Raw genomic sequence first — 16942 nt, 5'->3', positions numbered from 1 at the left:
TGGGGATCATGTCGTTCACATTATTATTATTATTTTTTTTAACACTTGGAAATAAATCACAAACCTTTCTTTCATAGCCATGACAGCTGAGAAAGGTTGCAGGACTCAATAGCTGGAGGGCTAAGACTGTAAAAAACGGTCTAGCAGAAAATGGACAGCTTCTGTGACCTGGACCACTTTCCTGTGGGCATCGCCAGGATGTCCTGGGGAGCTATGAGGCTTGCAGGTGAGAGAGGTTGAGCCTTAGAAGGGGTCCTGATGGCCATGAAGAGTATTTAGATGGGGAAGAGTGAAGGTGGAAGAAAGGGTTTGGATAGAAGACCTGTCGAACGCTCTTCGAACAAGGTGCGTTGCCTCTTTGCGCGTCAAACCAAAGGATGTTGTGCGTGATCCTTAGGTTAACTTTCCCCACCTCCTCTTCTGTTGTATTCCATTGCCAAGTTTCAGAGTGCGTCTGCAGCTCTCAACAGGATGGGCAGCAAGTCTTAGGAATGAGTGATTTGCTGTAAATAACCCTCAGTTTGTGCTTTCTTCTTAGCCCATTGCCTCTGCCTCCGTTTTAATACTTGTTGCTTATTGGAACTTGCCACTTCCTTGGTGTTTCTGCCTCTTGTTCCTGAATCCTGTTGCTCTTCTGGTGAGAATCACTCAGTCACGGTGTCTGGATGTCCAGATCTCGCTCTGCCTGCCTGCTCCCGTCTCCTGCTGGTGCCTCTACCTTTGGTCTGTCTCAGCCCCACCCAGCCCAGGCCTCCCGAGATCTCTCCCCAGTGCTCAGCAGCCTCTTGCTCTCATCCTGAACTCTCCACATGTGTTGTTGCTGTGGCTGTTGGTGTCTGTCTAACTGCAGTGTTCTGTAAGGCGGCTCCCTCTCTACAGCTTTCTCCACCTTCTTGCCTGTCTCCTGCTGTTGGGTTCTCCATCTGCAGTGTATCTCACCCTTTAGCAGACTTCTCTTAGCAGGCCTCTCCCTCCACTCTGTTTTAACTTGTAAGTTGCCGTGTTTATCTCCTTGGCAAGCACAGTGCTGTCCAGAGGTCAGAACCGGGCATTAAATATGCTGCTGGTCCTAGAACTGACCTTGCCAACCCTGGGGTGAAGTGCACGCTCAGTAAGGGACCCTTGGAGGATGGGCCAAGTGGATGACACAGGTCTGGCGGGGGCTTGTTGGGAGGAAGCCTCGGAGCACTGAAGGATTATGAGGGAGACGCAGTAGGGAAGGGCTTCTGTTTCTAGGAGGTGCTACAACCTTTATCACTGCATCTCTCTTAAAAAATTTATGGAAACACAGCGTGGAGTAGTATAAAAAGGCGAATATATATCATAAATACATAATTTGGTGGGTTTTTACAGGCTTCACACCCATGTAGCCAATGGCCAGATAAAGCAACAGGTCGGGGCCAACTAAGACAGAAAGCTCCCCTCGCACTGACCATAGAAACTTATCAAGGTTAACCATTAGTCTCACATTCTGATTTTGAACTAAATATAAAATGAGTATTCAAGGGCCACAATGGTGGCGTATCAGGCTGATCTTTCTGTAACACCAGCATCCCATATGGGCAATGGTTTGAGTCCCAGCTGCTTCACTGCCAACCCAGCTCCCTGCTTATGGCCTGGGAAGGTAGTGGGGGATGGCCCAAGTCTTTGGGTCCCTGAAGCCGCCTGGGAGGCCCAGAAGAGGCTCCTGGGTCTCAGCTTTGGACTGACCCAGCTCTGGCCATGGAGGACATTTGCAGAGTGAACAAGAAGATGGAAGATCTCTTATGTCTTCTCCCTGCCCCACAACTCCTGTAGCTCTTTCAAACAAACATAAATAAATCTTTAAAAAAGGAGTAATTCAATATGTACTCTTGCGTCTGACTTTAAAAAATTTGTATGTTTGATAGTGTTTATATACCTGATTGCGGTGGGAAAAGTTGAGGAATAGGGGAAAGCAGGTGAAACCACTATTTCCACACTTTCCTCATCTTTTTTTTTACATCCGAGGGGAAGTGGGAGACAAGAGGCAAACCCACACCCAGCAGCCTAACAGGTCACTTGATGTCATCCCAGGGTCCCTGATGTGGAGCATGTTCTGAGGGTTCTGTTCAGGTAATTTCGATAATTCTGACATGCTGTCGATCTTGCAGATTCCTTGGAAGGAATGACGAAATCCTTCCAAGGTCCGTTGGTGGATAGAGTCCACTAGAGTCTCAATTCATCCAGAAATTAGCTGTCAAGCTTCTCTGGGGGTGGTTGGTCAGTTTGTTCTGCCCTGCTTTCTCTGCTGTGGTATTAGATGTCTTCTGCAGGCTCCAGTGGACTGCCTGGTCCTCTGTGTGCATCTGGGTATGCTGTCCACTGCACCACCTTCGGTAACTGAGGTGCAATGCACTGTTGGCTCACAGGTCCTCCCACTCTCCTCATGGCTGGTGTTCTGAGTCCAGCAGTTTAATTGGGGGGGGGGAGACCCTCAAAGGAATATTTTCTGAGGTGATCCCAGACCTGACTCCCATGTGCTCCTGCCAGTACAGGGTCTGGCTCATTCTGTCACCCACTTCAGGTGGTTCTGCAGTTTGGCTCAACAGGACTCGCCCTCCAGTCCCAACACTTGCCAGCTGATACTGCAGCAAAGCCCAATGAGCCTGCCCTCACTCAGGCTCATGCATGTACCAGTGGATACAGTCAGCCCAGCATGGCTCTCCCCACAACCCAGTTCACATGCGTTTGGCTTCTTTTGCTTAACATTTGGTCTGCAAGGTTCATACATTCTTGCTGGTGACTGAAGATCATTCGCTTTGCTGAATGGAAATAGATCTAAACTAAATGAGACCTATTCTCTTTATATTAATCAAAATACAAGTAAGAAAGTTCATTGTATGGCTATGCCACCGTTGATGAACATTCAGGAGCTCCGATTTGGATATAAGAAAATGCATTGGTATAAATCTACTCATTTGTGTCTTTTGGTGACCATGAGTTTGCATTCCACTTGGTTAAATACCAGAGAGGAATTGCTGACTCATAGACACGTTACTATATTTAGCATTGCAGATTGAGAATCTATGATATGAAAAAAGCAAACGTCCAATGTTTGAAGATCTGGACATTTTTGAGTGCTGACAATACACCACGAATAGAGAATTCCAATGGTGACGTCATGACAAATCAACTAAGATGCAGGCGCACTGTAGATACTGTACAGAGTGTTTTCAGGGCTTGTGTATTGTTATATGTCAAACATCAGGGGATTTCATGTTTAGGCTTGGACACTATTCCTGAAGTGTCTCATTAGGCTGTAAAAATATTCTAAACTGGGAAAAATTCTTGAATCTGAAACGCTTTTTTTAAAAAAATTTTTTAAAGATTTATTTTTATTATTTTTATTGGAAAGTCAGATATACAGAGAGGAGAGACAGAGAGGAAGATCTTCCATCCAATGATTCACTCCCCAAGTGAGCGCAACAGCCGATGCTATGCCGATCCAAAGCCAGGAGCCTCTTCTGAGTCTCCCACGCAGGTGCAGGGTCCCAAAGCCTTGGGCAGTCCTCAACTGCTTTCCCGGGCGACAGGCAGGGAGCTGGATGGGAAGTGGGGGCCGCCAGGAATAGAACTGGCGCCCATATGGGTTCCCGGGCATGCAAGGCAAGGACCTTAACCACTGCGCCATTGCGCCAGGCCCCTGAAACGCTTTTGTTCACGCATTTTGTGTAAGAGCCAACAACCTGTAATAGGGGCCGCTGATTGTTTTTATGAAGGACTTATATTGATTTACATTCTCACAGTACATATGAAAATTCCAGTGGTTCCACATCCTTGCCAACACTTAATGGTCTCTTCATTTCTATTTAACTATTTTTTAAATTTATGCAATGGTGTGTCATCATGGTTTTCACCACTGAAAGGATTTAACTTTAGAGCAGATATTTTTGAAGCTTAAAGTTCTTTGTTGTCTCAGGAATGTTTTCTTTTTTCTAGTTGGTTATAGATTTCTGAAACTTGTGAGTAGAAGATAAGAATAAGGTGATTGAAAAATGAAAAAGTGCTTAATGTTTGTTCTCTATTGACTTTGCTTGAAGTTTTCTTTGAATAAGATGATGGAAACAGAAGAGAAGCACGGGCCTGGAGACCTTTACCTCACAGAAAAGAACGAAGTAGAACACCTCTGCGTGCATCATTTCCAAGAATAAATTGTGTTCCAACTTTGACGTGATAGGGATATTAAACTATAACATATATAATGAAACAGACTTGAAATTACTCTGCCTACCCATGATATTGTCACCAGTCTGATTCAATTACTGGTTTTTAAAATTCAGACTGTTGAAATTTATAAGTCTTCTTTAGCAAAGTACGTGTGACATAAGGAAAATTTCCATTGGTATCTGTCATTTGGGTCCGTACTTCAATAAAAGTGCTAAGTTTTGTCTTTCAAGTTCGAAAACACACCCTCTCCTTCCTGAAGAGACGCTCCTCTCCAGCCAGGTCTTCCCTGAGGGCCAGGATGTGTCTGCTGTGTTTCCCTGTTTCCCCAAAGCACAGGGAAGCAGCGTCTCTCTGCTTCATCCTAACTCGAGAACACTTTCCAGTGATGGCAAGGACAGCCAAAGTGTGCTGAGTTATAGGATTGAGGTGGCTTTGAGTGTTGTCTGTGTCCATTCCTGCCTAAGATTTGGGGGAAAAATGACTCAGGAATTTTAGTTTTACTTTTCTCAGGTATAAACAGAAACAACAACAACAATAACATTTTTAAGATTCCTTGAATGGACTGAAAGTGGATTATATGGCAGGCAGAAAACATTTCCTTTCAATCAATTAAATTTCATCTTATAGAACATGACTAAGTGATGATAATGTTCTTTGAGATGTTTATTTGATAAATTCTCTTCATTCTCCTTCTAGCGTGGACAACTTTGGCCTGGGCCTTTTGCTCCGATCTAGGCAGATAAAACGCATGATCGCTTCCTATGTGGGAGAGAATGCCGAATTTGAGCGGCAGTATTTGAACGGTGAATTAGAAGTGGAGCTGACCCCTCAGGTGAGATGGTTTCTCTGTCTTTTTTTTAAAACTAATTTATTTAAAAATGTTATTTATTTCCCCCCAGAAATTTCTTTGTGTGGGAGAACCAAGGCAGAGGGGGTGCTGTTTTATCCAAGTGAGAGATTTTGTTGAAATGACTCCTGCTGATTATGGAGGTGTTGTATCTTCTGCTGCTTTGCTCTGGGGAACAAGGCATTTCTGGTAAAAATACAGGCTGCAGGAGGAAGTCTTAAGTGTGGCACTACATATACGTGTGTATGTTATGCCAGATGCATGCAGAAATGTTTAAGGATTGTTCTAGAAGGGCATTTTTCTGAATCCTAGAATTTGAAATTGGCAGATGATGTGGTTTGGCTAAGATGCGGGTGCAGGCTGAAGTCCGCGGAGTTAGAGAAGGTAGGTGTCACCCGTGCGCCGCCAGGGGGCGACGTGAGTTGGGAGTGAACCGTTCTCCACGGATCTAGCAAGTTCCCAGTCTGTTGCTTTGCCGCCTGACGGATGGAAGGGCTTGTCACAGAGGGAGGCGGGCGTTTTGCACACACGAGGAGCCTACAAAGCTGTCTGCCGTTTTGACGTGATCTGCCTCATCTCTAAGTCTGAACCTGCCACTCTGCTTCAAAATGGTAACCTTGCCATCTTGACCAACTTCATGGTAGTGCAATGTTGCAGGTGAAGGAAAAACAGCTTTGTTGGTCCTGTGCCTGGGGGCCGTGCCTCCTAGCCGGGCTTTCACATCTGGCCTTGCCCTGGCGCAGTGCCCCGCGCTGACCATCACACTGCGGTGTGTTTTCCATTTTCGGTGTGGACAACAGAAAGGATTTCCGGCAGTTGTGGAGCCTGAGTCAGTTCCTGAGAGGGCTCCCTTCCTGGCCTGTGGCTGACAGACCTCACCCTGGGGCTTCACCTGGCTGAGGGAGGGAGCAAGCGGGTGGGCAAGTTCTCTGACGACGCTTCTTTTTCTTTCTCAAAGATCTATGGATTTATTTGAAAGGCAGAGTTAGAAAGAGAAGGAGAGAGAGGATGGGAGCGATTGGAACTGAGACCATCCAAAGGCAGGGACCTTCTGGATGGCTGCAGGGCCCAAGCACTGGGACCGTCTCCCATTGCTTCTCAGGTATGTTAGCAGGGAGCTCGACTGGAAGTGGAGGAGCTGAGACTTGAACCAACACCTATATGGATGCCAGCACTGCACGAAGCTGCCTTGCTTGTTATGCCACAACACTGGATCCTGCTGTCACTTTTTTTTTAAAATAAAGCTTTATTTATTTTTTATTTGAAAGATTTACAGAAAGGAGGAGTGACAGAGATAGGTCTTCCACTCTGCTGATTCACTCCTCAAATGACTGCTGTGCTGAGCCACTACACCACTGCCCTTCCTGCCGTGTCGTTTATCAGAACAGCAAGCCTATGACATCAGAACCTTGCCTGTCCGCCTTTCTTGAACCTTGCCATCTTACTGTAGGTCCTGTCTCCAAGTACGTTGGAGGATTAGGGTTGCAGCTGAGAACGGTTGGGGGGTATGCGGTTCAGCCCAAAGCTTACATTTCTGCTTTTCACACTCTTAAGTTGAAATACCTTCTCCTTTGGCTTGAAAAGTCTCTCCCACGTGATCCTTTATCTTGTCACAGGACATACATGAACCTCCTTCCCAGTAAATGTCCGTGGAGTGTTGGTGTCACGGGGAAAATAGTACATGAATGTCAAAGTTTTTTGCACCAAAATCAATTTTCATTTGCATGGACTTCTTTTTGGTGAATATTATCGAAAGACTCAGGATACTAAGTAGAACCAACACTGCCCTTGAGACGGACTAGTGACCAAGTGACCTGGGAGGTTTGTGGGTCTCCTTGGGGTCACTCCTTCCCCACAGTGCCTCAGCCAGCTGAATAACTTGAGTGGCGGCACTTTTCCTGGTGGGACTATCTGAACACACTGTCCTTGGTCACCAAGTCCCTTCTTGCTGCTGAGAGCCAGTGAGTTATCCAGTAAGACAGCCAGAGCAAGACCGCAGTGATGGGCTGTGCTGGTGCAGGAGTGTGGAGTGTTGCTTGGGGAGAGCGGGGATGCTGGCATGAACAACAGAAGGACATTCCAAAGCAACTTGCCGCGCGTTGCCTCCCCTGGGAACAAGGCTGTAGATTCTCTGCTGGCGTAAACCCAGCAGCCCAGCTGTGGTGTTGGACTCTGCGCTTACCTTCATTGGCTTTCCTAGGTGCTTCAGGAGGCTGAAGCTATCTTAAACGCTTTTCCTACATATTTTAGCCCTGAATGCTATTGAATTGTTATGAATGACCTTTTTTTTAGACATGCCTATGTGTAGCACATAGTAAAGCAAAAAATATTTTTCAGCATATTTTATAGCTGAAGGTCCATAATCCAGATTTGAAATTTGATTGACAAAACACTAAAACCAAACATGTGTAGAATATGGTCTCGAGACGAGTGTGAGGAAACCGGAAGTCCATCTAGACACTTTGCTTTTCCATATGGATGGAGTAGTTGTTGCATATGGAGCCAGTGAGGCTTTTTAAAAATGGATCTTTCTACATGATGGCCTAGTGGCTAAATCCTTGCCTTGCAATCACTAGGATCCCATAGGGGTGCCAGTTCATATCCTGGCTGCTCCACTTCCCTTCCAGCTCCCTGCTTGTGACCTGGGAAAGCAGGAGAGGATGGTCCAATGCCTTATGACCCTGCACCCGTGTGGGAGACTGGGAAAAGTCCCCTGGCTTTGATCGGCTCGTCTCTGGCCATTGCAGCCAGTGGGCAGTGAATCAGCGAATGAAAGTTCTTTCTGTGTCTCCTCTCTGTAAATCTGACTTTCCAATAAAGAAATAAAAGTAAAGTAAATCCTTAGCAATGGATCCTTGAGCACAGAGCGCTGGGGAAAGACGCTGCTCGTAGAGTCATCCCGGGCACTTTTTAAACTGCCAGCCCGCGCAGGGCCGGAGCCTTGTCCCTGCGTGTTTCCGTGCTGGCAGTCGGAGCGGGTGCTGGGCGAACTGGCTAATGCGGCGCTTGTGGCTCCCTTGCAGGGCACGCTTGCAGAGAGGATCCGGGCAGGAGGGGCTGGAGTTCCTGCCTTTTACACCAGCACAGGGTACGGAACCCTGGTCCAGGAAGGAGGGTCCCCCATCAAATACAACAAAGACGGCAGTATCGACATTTTCAGCGAACCGCGAGAGGTAAGGAGTGCGCTCCGGGACGCCGGGGTTGGGAGCCGGGCCTCTGGGTAGACCCATCGAGTGATGGTGTGAGGACAGACGCTCATTTTCATCAGAATTACAGGTGAGGTTTCTGGCTAGCCTGGGCTTCGGCTCCTCATCAAAGTCCTGTAGAAAAACGAGTGAACAAGGACAAAAGAAGCTATGGTCTAATATAATAATTAATCTAATAGCCAAGATTAGTTCCTTTGTTTGTTAATTAAAATTTTTTTCAGCAGTGACACTATTAACATTTTGGGCTACATACTTCCTTTGTCCTTTAAATTGTATGTGAGGGGCAGAGAGATCGAGAAAGAGACAGAGACACACACACACACACATTTTCACCCCTCTCAGCTGCGGGGTTATTCTGTACAAGCCTGCGCTGTCTGGGGCGCACGCCATAGCTGGGAGTCGGAAACTCCGTCCGGGCCTTCTGCTGCTTCAGGTTCCAACCCAGAGCCCTGCCTCCTGGGAGAGCAGCATGCCTGTTGGTGACTCACTACTAAGCCACACACCCATCTTCCTTTTTCTCTTTTTTGAAGATTTATTATTTGGAAGGCAGAGAGGCAGGGAGAGACAGAGCTCTCCCAACCACTGCTTCGTCCTGCACGTGGCTGAGACCACTGAGGTAGGGCCAGGCTGAAACCCGGTAGCCAGGAACTGAATCCGGGGGGCTTCTGCCCAAGGGGCAGGGCCCGAACTAGGGCCATCTCAGGCACCTTAGCAGGGAGCTGGAATGGAAACAGAGTATCCGGGGCTCAAACGGGGTGGCCCTACTATGTGCTGCTGCCACTGTTGCAAGCGGTTGCATGACAAGGTTGGCCATCGTCTTCCTCTTCTTTTTTTTTTTTTTTTTTTTTTTAATGTTAGAATAGCTAACTCTTAGAAGCAGCTGGTGTGTGACCCAAGCAGGAAATTCTATCATTGGAATCGGCGAGAAAAGTGACATTCTCGATTCTGCTCCGTGTTAGTACGTGGTGACTCCAGTTTTGAAGTTGTTGCTCAGCTACTGCTGTTGGTGTTTGTAGTGATGATGCTGAGGTCCCCGTCGGTTGGAAGTGACCACCGCTTCAGGGAGCTAGTGTCCCGATGCAGTGGGTAAAGCCGCTATCTGCGAACCTGGCCTCTCCATGCTCCTGCTTGAATCCCAGCTGCTCCATGTCTGCCAGTCACCTGGGCAACGCAGCTAACGACGGCCCGCGTGTGTGTGGGCCCCCCGCGACCTGGGTGGGAACCCTGGAAGAAGCTCCTTGCTCCTGGTTTCAGCCGGGCACAGCCCTTGCTCTTGCAGCCGTCTGGGGAGTGAACCAGGAGCTGGAGGATCTTTCCTCCACTTCTTCTTCTTCTCCTTCTTCTCTCCCTTTCTGTAACTCTGACTTTCAAATAAATAAGTAAATCTTTAAAAAAAAAATTAAGACCTTTCACAAAATGTATCCATCTTTATAGAAAGAAGAGCTTCATTTGTTCATGATTCTTTAATTTCATTTACCTTTTCTAGAATGAAAATGAGATGACTTTACAGAAACTTATGAAAGGATTTCTGCTTTAAATGATATATAAAGAAAAGTCATTGTACCAAAAGAGTTTTTCAAAAGATTTAGTTGTTTACCTGAAGGGAAGAATGGCAGGAAGAGAGAACTTGCATCCGGTGGGTCACTTCTCAAATGGCAGCACAGTGAGGTCAGGGCCAGGTCAAAACCGGGAGCCTGGAATTCCTTTCTGATTTCCCCAGTGCGTGGCAGGGACCCATGTATCCCAGTCCTTTCACCATCCTTTGTTGCCTTCCAGGTGCATTACCCTGAGGCTGCATTGGACGCAGCGTAACTAGGAAACAAACAGAACAACACTCAGATATGGGACGGTGGTGTTGCAAGCTGCGGCCTAATTTTCTAACCCTCTCACCAAAAAGTCCTATTGGGAAAGCTTTTTACTAAATGCGCTTACTCTACTTGTCCGCCAGGGGGTGCTGCAGGAGTGAAAATGAAATTCAGGCTTTGGATGGCTTCATCCCGTGCAGTGACAGAGGATGACAAATGGTCTAGGTTTCGTCTTTCCATTTGCTTTGGTCCTCTAAGTGGACAAAGGCAACAAAATGCCATGACAGAATCCCTGCCTTATGTTCTGCACCCTCCAAATTAATAGGCAATAAATTTAAAGAAGCAACAGTAGCATTCCGTTTATCCAGTAGTGATAGAAAAGATGTGATAAAACAAGGCAATATTGATCGTAGTTATCAGAATCCACGAAGCATCCAGGAGTGAATCCCAGGAGGCCCTTTAAGGAGAAGTTTGAGATGTAAAATGAAAACATCAGTCATAGAAGCACAGATTCTGCCAGTGGGCAGTGCATCACTTCTCTGCACATTAGCTTACTCTTTAGTGGATCGCAATGAAAAATCTCAACAGGAAGAGATGAATGAGTTGATAAAACTATTCATATTTTGTGCACCCCACAAGCTATTTCATGTCACTTCTATCATTTTTTCTCAGAGCTGAGCTGGGGAGATGGACTATGTTTCATTTTCAGAATGCGAGTTAGGCACACAGCTAATACGGTGAATGTCACCCCCTTTCAGGCCTGAAGAACTGTCCATTGCCCTACAGCTCCAAGCTTCCTCTTGTTGCTGAACCTTGCCTGTCCTGGTCCCTGAGCTCTGTCCAGCCCGCTCGGACTGGGGCCCATGTGCCCACACCACTCACCTGTGCAGATGCTCTTCCCTCCTGGGACCCGGAACGCTGAGTCTTGAGTCCTGGTCTCCAGCCTTTGTCACCGTGCACGCGATGAGCATGCGAGTCACGTATGATGCTTGCCACCACGCTCTTTTGTCTTGTGCAGGTGAGAGAGTTTAACGGCCAGCACTTCATCCTGGAAGAGGCCATTACGGGGGATTTTGCTTTGGTGAAGGCCTGGAAGGCCGACCGAGACGGAAATGTCATCTTCAGGTAATGGGATGTCTATGAGCAGTTCTGTATTTCTTATGTTACGATGATTAAAAAAAAAATAATGCTTTTTAAAAAATGTTGTCATTTTAAGGATGGATAAGGTTGAACACCTCTGTGGGATTGTGTGCGTTTATGCTGTGTGTGTTCAGAATGTCTCTGTGATGTTGCTGGCCAGGTGCACGTGTGTATTCTGTCCCTGCAGATGCTCGCCTGCAGTTGCTAAGACCAGCAGCACATCAAGTTAGTTCATCTTCCTGCTGTTGTAACGTGTCAAAATCACTTTGTTGTTCTGGAAAGCCATTGCTCATAGTGCTTTAGGGTCACTTCTTCTCGTGTCCCGCAGGTGTGTCCCAGGAAGTGCTCGTCGATGTTCTGTCAGCAAAGTTGATTCACCTTAATAATGCTGAACTCTTATTCTCATTACCTGGGTAGCCGCAGACCTAATGGGCTTTTCTTCAGAATACAATCACTCTGGCTTCTCATGTTTCTTACTTGCTCCTTTTTGGGTCCTGCTATTTTAGTGACAGCAAGGGGGCTTGAAGATGTATTTAGCCACAGGATAAGCTAACATCCCAGCTAAAGAAATGAAGGCAAATTCATTCCTGCTGGAGTCAATTGACTAACAACTTTTCTGTCATTTTGCATATAAGCCATATATTGAGCATGAAAAATAGTTCTCTTTCCCTTCCACACGTGATGCAAACGGAGTGAAATGGGCCTTCTGTTTTTTAAGTACAAAATGTTATAACTGGAAGATAAGATACACTCTTTTGAAAGGATGTTTTGTGAATAAATATTTATCTAGTTTATATTGTGAAAGCTGGGAGAGATGCATCATCCTTTTTTTTTTTTCTTTTTCATGTCTGATGTAGGAAAAGTGCAAGAAATTTCAACCTGCCCATGTGCAAAGCTGCAGAAACGACCGTGGTGGAGGTGAGCCAAGAGGTCATGGCGGAAGTCCTGGAGTCCAGGCTTCACCCTGGTGTGATGTGTTCGTTCAGGAACGAGCCCAGCAGGTGCTTTGTTTCCTGGAGGGTGAAGAGTGACAGCTTTCATTCTGGACCATGGGCCAGTTCTACCTTGCTGGGTGATAGCTGACAGATTGCTATACTGGCCGCCTTTGGTTCCGTTGGGTCCTTCTCTGAACATTCTCTTGGGGATTTAGCTTGTGGGACCAGGTCATCTGAGTCTTTGAATGTTGAATAAAACAGACCTTCTTGCATGAAATCTAAACGAACTGATTCCTGCAGCATGCCAGGGAAATAACAAATTGTATCAGGTGAAGTTTGTTACATTTCTGGGTAAAAACGGAGTGGATTCCTCAGGGGAAGGAGTGGGTACGCTTGTCTGGGGTGGCTCTCAGGGTACAGGGGAGTGCACGTGTGGGGGCTCTCGTTGGGGCTCCTCAGGGTTTGGGAGAGGTGGAACTAAGCCTGGAGCCCTCCTGGAGTTCAGGCTCAAGGTTTGTCACTCGCTTACACATATTCGAACCCCAAAGGAAGTTTCCAGATTATTCTCAGCTCAGGCTTTAGAATCAGATGTTCTTGGGCATTTGTGATAGTTTTCTGTTCCAAGGGCAAAGGCCCCTGGGACCGACCTGGGGTTCTGGCAGTGGGAACTCGTGCCCCTGAATTCCCGCGTGTCGGTGGTATTCAGGGTGGCACCTTCGGTGGCGTCTGCGTGCTAAACTAGCGAGAGTTTGCCCTTGGAAGTAATCACTTGCTCCAGTTCTCTGGGAGGTGAGCTGCAGTGTCTGCAAAGTGTTGGAGGATGTGGCGCCCCCTGCCAGGTGTGGCACGTGCTTTTGCAGGGGACTTTAGAGGACTCTGTGTGGGGAACAGGTCATGCGATTTGTCCTCTCTGGGTACAAATGCTTCCTTCCTTCTTGGGTCATCATAATGCCTGCCTGTGCCACTGTGCCATCCCATGGCTTCAGATACCACCCTATTGATGGGATGGAGGCAGCGTGTCTGACTGTAACAGCACAGAGAATTTCCAAGTGCACCTGCTGTCTCGCATACAGCCAGAATCTGCTCCTGTGGACTCCCAGCAGGCAGCGTTTCTCCCCTGAGTCCCCAGAGAGCTTATGCAGGGTCCTGGCTGAAGTGCAAAAACATTTCTTTCCCTCTTAGGGTATTTTTTTTTTCCAGTAGAGAATGGTCTTCTTACAGGCGAGAGCCAGGGGAGATTAGAACAGAGCTGCCCTCACATTGGGTTAAGGAGAGAGAATCCTGGAAATAAAGTCCAGGTTACTCTTGACTGTCCCAAGACAGAATTTTTTGAACAAAGCACCTTTTGCAGGTAGGCCCAGACTCACTTTAGGATCTCTTTTGAAAGATGAATTTTTGTTTTTATTTGAGGGGAGAGAGACAGGCAGACAGCATCCATCTACTGTTTGACTTGCTGTATGGCCACAGTGACTGTGGCAGGGCCAGCCTAAAAAGTCTGGGACCGTGAAGTGTCTGGGTCTCTCACACGGGGCGCAGGTGCCCAAGCTCATGGGCCATTATCCACTGCTTTCCCAGGCGTATTAGTAGGCAGCTGAAGGAAAGTGGAACAGCTAAGAATCAAACTGACACTCATATGGGATGCTGGCTTCTCAGGTAGCAGCTTGACCCGCTGTGCCATGATGCCAAACTCTGAGATCTCTTTCAACTCATCCTGCAGGCAGTCACTTGCGGCTGACTGCCCTGTCTATTATGGGAGTCACTAGCTACATATGACCTTTCACATAAAATTCATTCATATTGGGCCTGGCGTGGTAGCCTGGCAGCCAAAGTCCTTCCCTTGCACGTTCTAGAATCCCATATGGGCACTGGTTCCTGTCCTGACAGCTCCACTTCCCATTTAGCTCCCTGCTTATGACCTGGGAAAGCAGTGGAGCATGGCTCAAGACCTTTGGACCGCGAACCCGCGTGGGAGACCTGGAGGAAGCGCCTGACTCCTGGCAGGAGCCCAAACACTTGAAACATTTTCTGTGGCTTTCCAGGTATGCTGGCAGGGTACTGGATGGGAAGTAGAGCAGTCAGGAATCAAAGCAGCACCCCTATGGGATGCCAGCATTGCAGGTGGCATTGTAACTCACTGTACCACAATGCTGGGCCCCAGCCCGTTGCTTTTCATGTTATTGTTGTGTGATTAAACAGCAATTTGCAATCAATGTTTTGTGTTAGCAAGTATGTTTAACTTGGAAATCAGTTTTGCAGGTTCCAGGGGTGGCATGGTGGGTTAAGTTGCTTTCTGCCACATTGGCGTCTTTCCACTTGTGATCCTGATCCCTGCAGGTGCACCTGGGGAGGCGGTGGAAGATGGCTTGAGTACTTGAGCCCCCAGCATGTGTGTGGGAGACCCGGATGGTGCTCTGGGCTCCTGGCTGCAGCGTGGCCCAGCACTGGGTCATTGCAGCCTTTTGGGGAATATGCCAGCAAATTGAAGAGCTCTTTTTCCAACCCCCCTTTCCCTGCATTGTCTCTCTACCTTTTAAATAATTAAATTTTTAAAAACTGAAATTAGATTTTGCCCTTGACATAACTATTTAGAATTTCTGTAATACAGAAACATTATTATTTTTTTTTTTCTGGAAATGTTTTCCCTTTCGAGTGTGTTCCAGACAAGCTTGTAAGTTGCATAAAACCAAAGTGCTGACTACCGTGTAATTTTGCTAAAACCGATTTTAATGTTACATTTGCATTACCTTTTTCTACTTTAAAATATTTATGTATGTATTTATTTTATCTATTAGAAAGATAGATAAGCAAGATCTACTGCTTCACTCCCCAAAGGCGCTTGCCAGCCAGGGCTGAGCCAGGCCCAAGCCAGGAGCCCAGCACAGGGCCCAGGCCTCCACTTGATGTGGGAGGGGCCCACCCGTGACCCTTCATCTGCTGTATCCTTGGCTGCATCAGCAGCAAGCTGATTTGGAAGTGGAGCAGGCAGGACCTGTGCCAGAGGAGCTAGTCCAGAACGTAGATGTCCCCGCTCCGCTGTTTGCATCCTTCTCCTCAGAATCGTGAGGTTGTCGGTGCCAGCTGCATCTTGCTCCCCTTCTGCGGGACCTGGGTGGTTACTTGGGGGAAGTGGTCCATGTGGGTACGCACACTGACATGCATGCCAGCTCCATGTTTCTTCTTTTAGTCCAGACAGTGTTATTTCTGAACCTCCTTCTCTTTGAGTGGGTGAAGTTTGCTCTGATAAACTTGAGACATTTAAGTACAAAGCCAGCTGGGAGAGACTGCGGCTGTTGTGTGTGTGTGTGTGTGTGTGTGTGTGTGTGTGTGTGATGAGATGCAGCAAGAACTATCAAGTCTTCCAAAGGGAACTCATTTGGCCCTTTCTCAGGAGGAGCCTGCTTAACCTCTTACCTAGCCTGGATCCCCTCTGTCCCTCTCCCGTGGACACTTAGCCCGCCATCTGGTGTTTCTCCGGGAAGTGGCCTGTTTCTACTCTGCTGCTGGTTTTTGAGGTGCTGATAGCCGGAAGTGTCGGGGCAGGGACAGGAGTGCCTCGCCGTGCAGGCTGTTGGCGCTGTGTCTGCTGCAGCAGCCTGGCGCGCACGTGCCGTCAGGAAAGGTCGTGTGACTCAGCCGTCTGACTGCTGAGCTGCTGCGACGGAAATAGCCCCTTTCCTTTGGCTTCCTTTGTGCGGTCGGGCTTGCGCTCTGGCAGGAGTCACAAGATGGCAAAGGTTTACCCGAAGCCCCTTCAACCATTTTGACTCATTTGGCTTAGTTAAAATAAGTATATTCCCTAGTGTGATTTAAATAGCCATTTAATAGGATTTATATGATGACATATATTTGCGGGAATTTTTATATTTGACAAATATGAATGCATATACATTCATATAGCAAGTGATTTATGCAACACAGTAATAAAGTGAATATCTAGGAGCTCAATGAAAAGAATATTTCCATTTATATGCCCTCCTACAAGAACACATTACTGTAAGGCTTATTGTGTATTTATGTCCTTTGTCTTAACAATATCCTACGTCATCAGGCATGGACATATTGCAGTTATCTTCTGAATCGACACTGTAGGACATTTTCTTTATCAGAGCCAAGCTTTGGGAACTGGGACTTCTATGTTCTGCAGCAAATCCTGGCTCAGCATCTCTTGGAGGCTCAGCAGAGGGAAAAGTTAGGGGTACGCACTGTCCTGCCAAGCACACATACGTTGGCAGGTGGGAAACAGTGAAGAAGGCAACGAAAGGCACATTTAAAATGTTTGTTTTTAATGCTTATTTGGAGGGTGGTGCACACCCAACAGCAAGCAGAAGGGCTGGAGCTCGGTTGGCTCTAGTGACCATCAACCCACAGTCACCCCCGCCCCAACTTCCCCATCCCCTCCCCTTCCTCCTCCTCTGGGGTATTTTGAAAGTAGCATCAGGCATCTCATCTCCATGACATTTGAAGGCAAGTTCATTGGCATCAAGGAATTCCAGTTTGCTAAACACTTGTCTAAGTTACGGAGAGATAGCAGTGCGTTGCACGGGGAAAACTCCCAGCCCTCCTGTGGTTCACTTTCTGATGATCAACCCAGGCCGAGAGTTAAATCAGTCAAATATGTAGTGCAGTAGATGTGGAAAAGTGTTATAAAAACAAAGTATGAAAAAGCACATGAAATAGCAGGGAAAGAACATGAAATGTTAGATACGATGGTCCGTGGAAAGATAACACTGAGGTTTCTGGGTGAAGACCTCAGCAGAGGGAGGGAGCTGATGGATTTGCAGCAAATTGAGTGGGAGCCCTCTGGGTGGGCCGAGGGAGCAG

General features: G+C 47.2%; 1 protein-coding gene across 6 annotated transcripts in view; it reads left to right on the top strand.

Annotated features, from left to right (window-relative positions):
- The window catches only part of OXCT1 (3-oxoacid CoA-transferase 1), a 122461-nt gene that overhangs the window by 17854 nt on the left and 87665 nt on the right, over positions 1-16942 (top strand). For 4 of the 6 annotated variants that reach the window (XM_040977499.1, XM_040977497.1, XM_040977495.1 and 1 more), the window contains 4 exons: positions 4885-5020; positions 8059-8208; positions 11065-11171; positions 12044-12104. In XM_040977499.1, coding sequence (XP_040833433.1) covers positions 4885-5020; positions 8059-8208; positions 11065-11171; positions 12044-12104 — 454 coding nt within the window. Of the gene's footprint in view, positions 1-4884; positions 5021-7811; positions 7833-8058; positions 8209-11064; positions 11172-12043; positions 12105-16942 lie in introns of all 6 variants that reach the window. The other 2 variants (XM_040977496.1, XM_040977498.1) reach the window with 2 other exon arrangements.

This window comes from Ochotona curzoniae, unplaced genomic scaffold (assembly GCF_017591425.1).
Source record: "Ochotona curzoniae isolate NIBS_2020 unplaced genomic scaffold, NIBS_Ocur_1.0 contig_2754, whole genome shotgun sequence".
NCBI lineage: Eukaryota > Metazoa > Chordata > Mammalia > Lagomorpha > Ochotonidae > Ochotona > Ochotona curzoniae.
The sequence above is the reverse complement of the archived record's forward strand: the minus strand, read 5'-3'. Positions and strand labels throughout refer to the sequence as shown.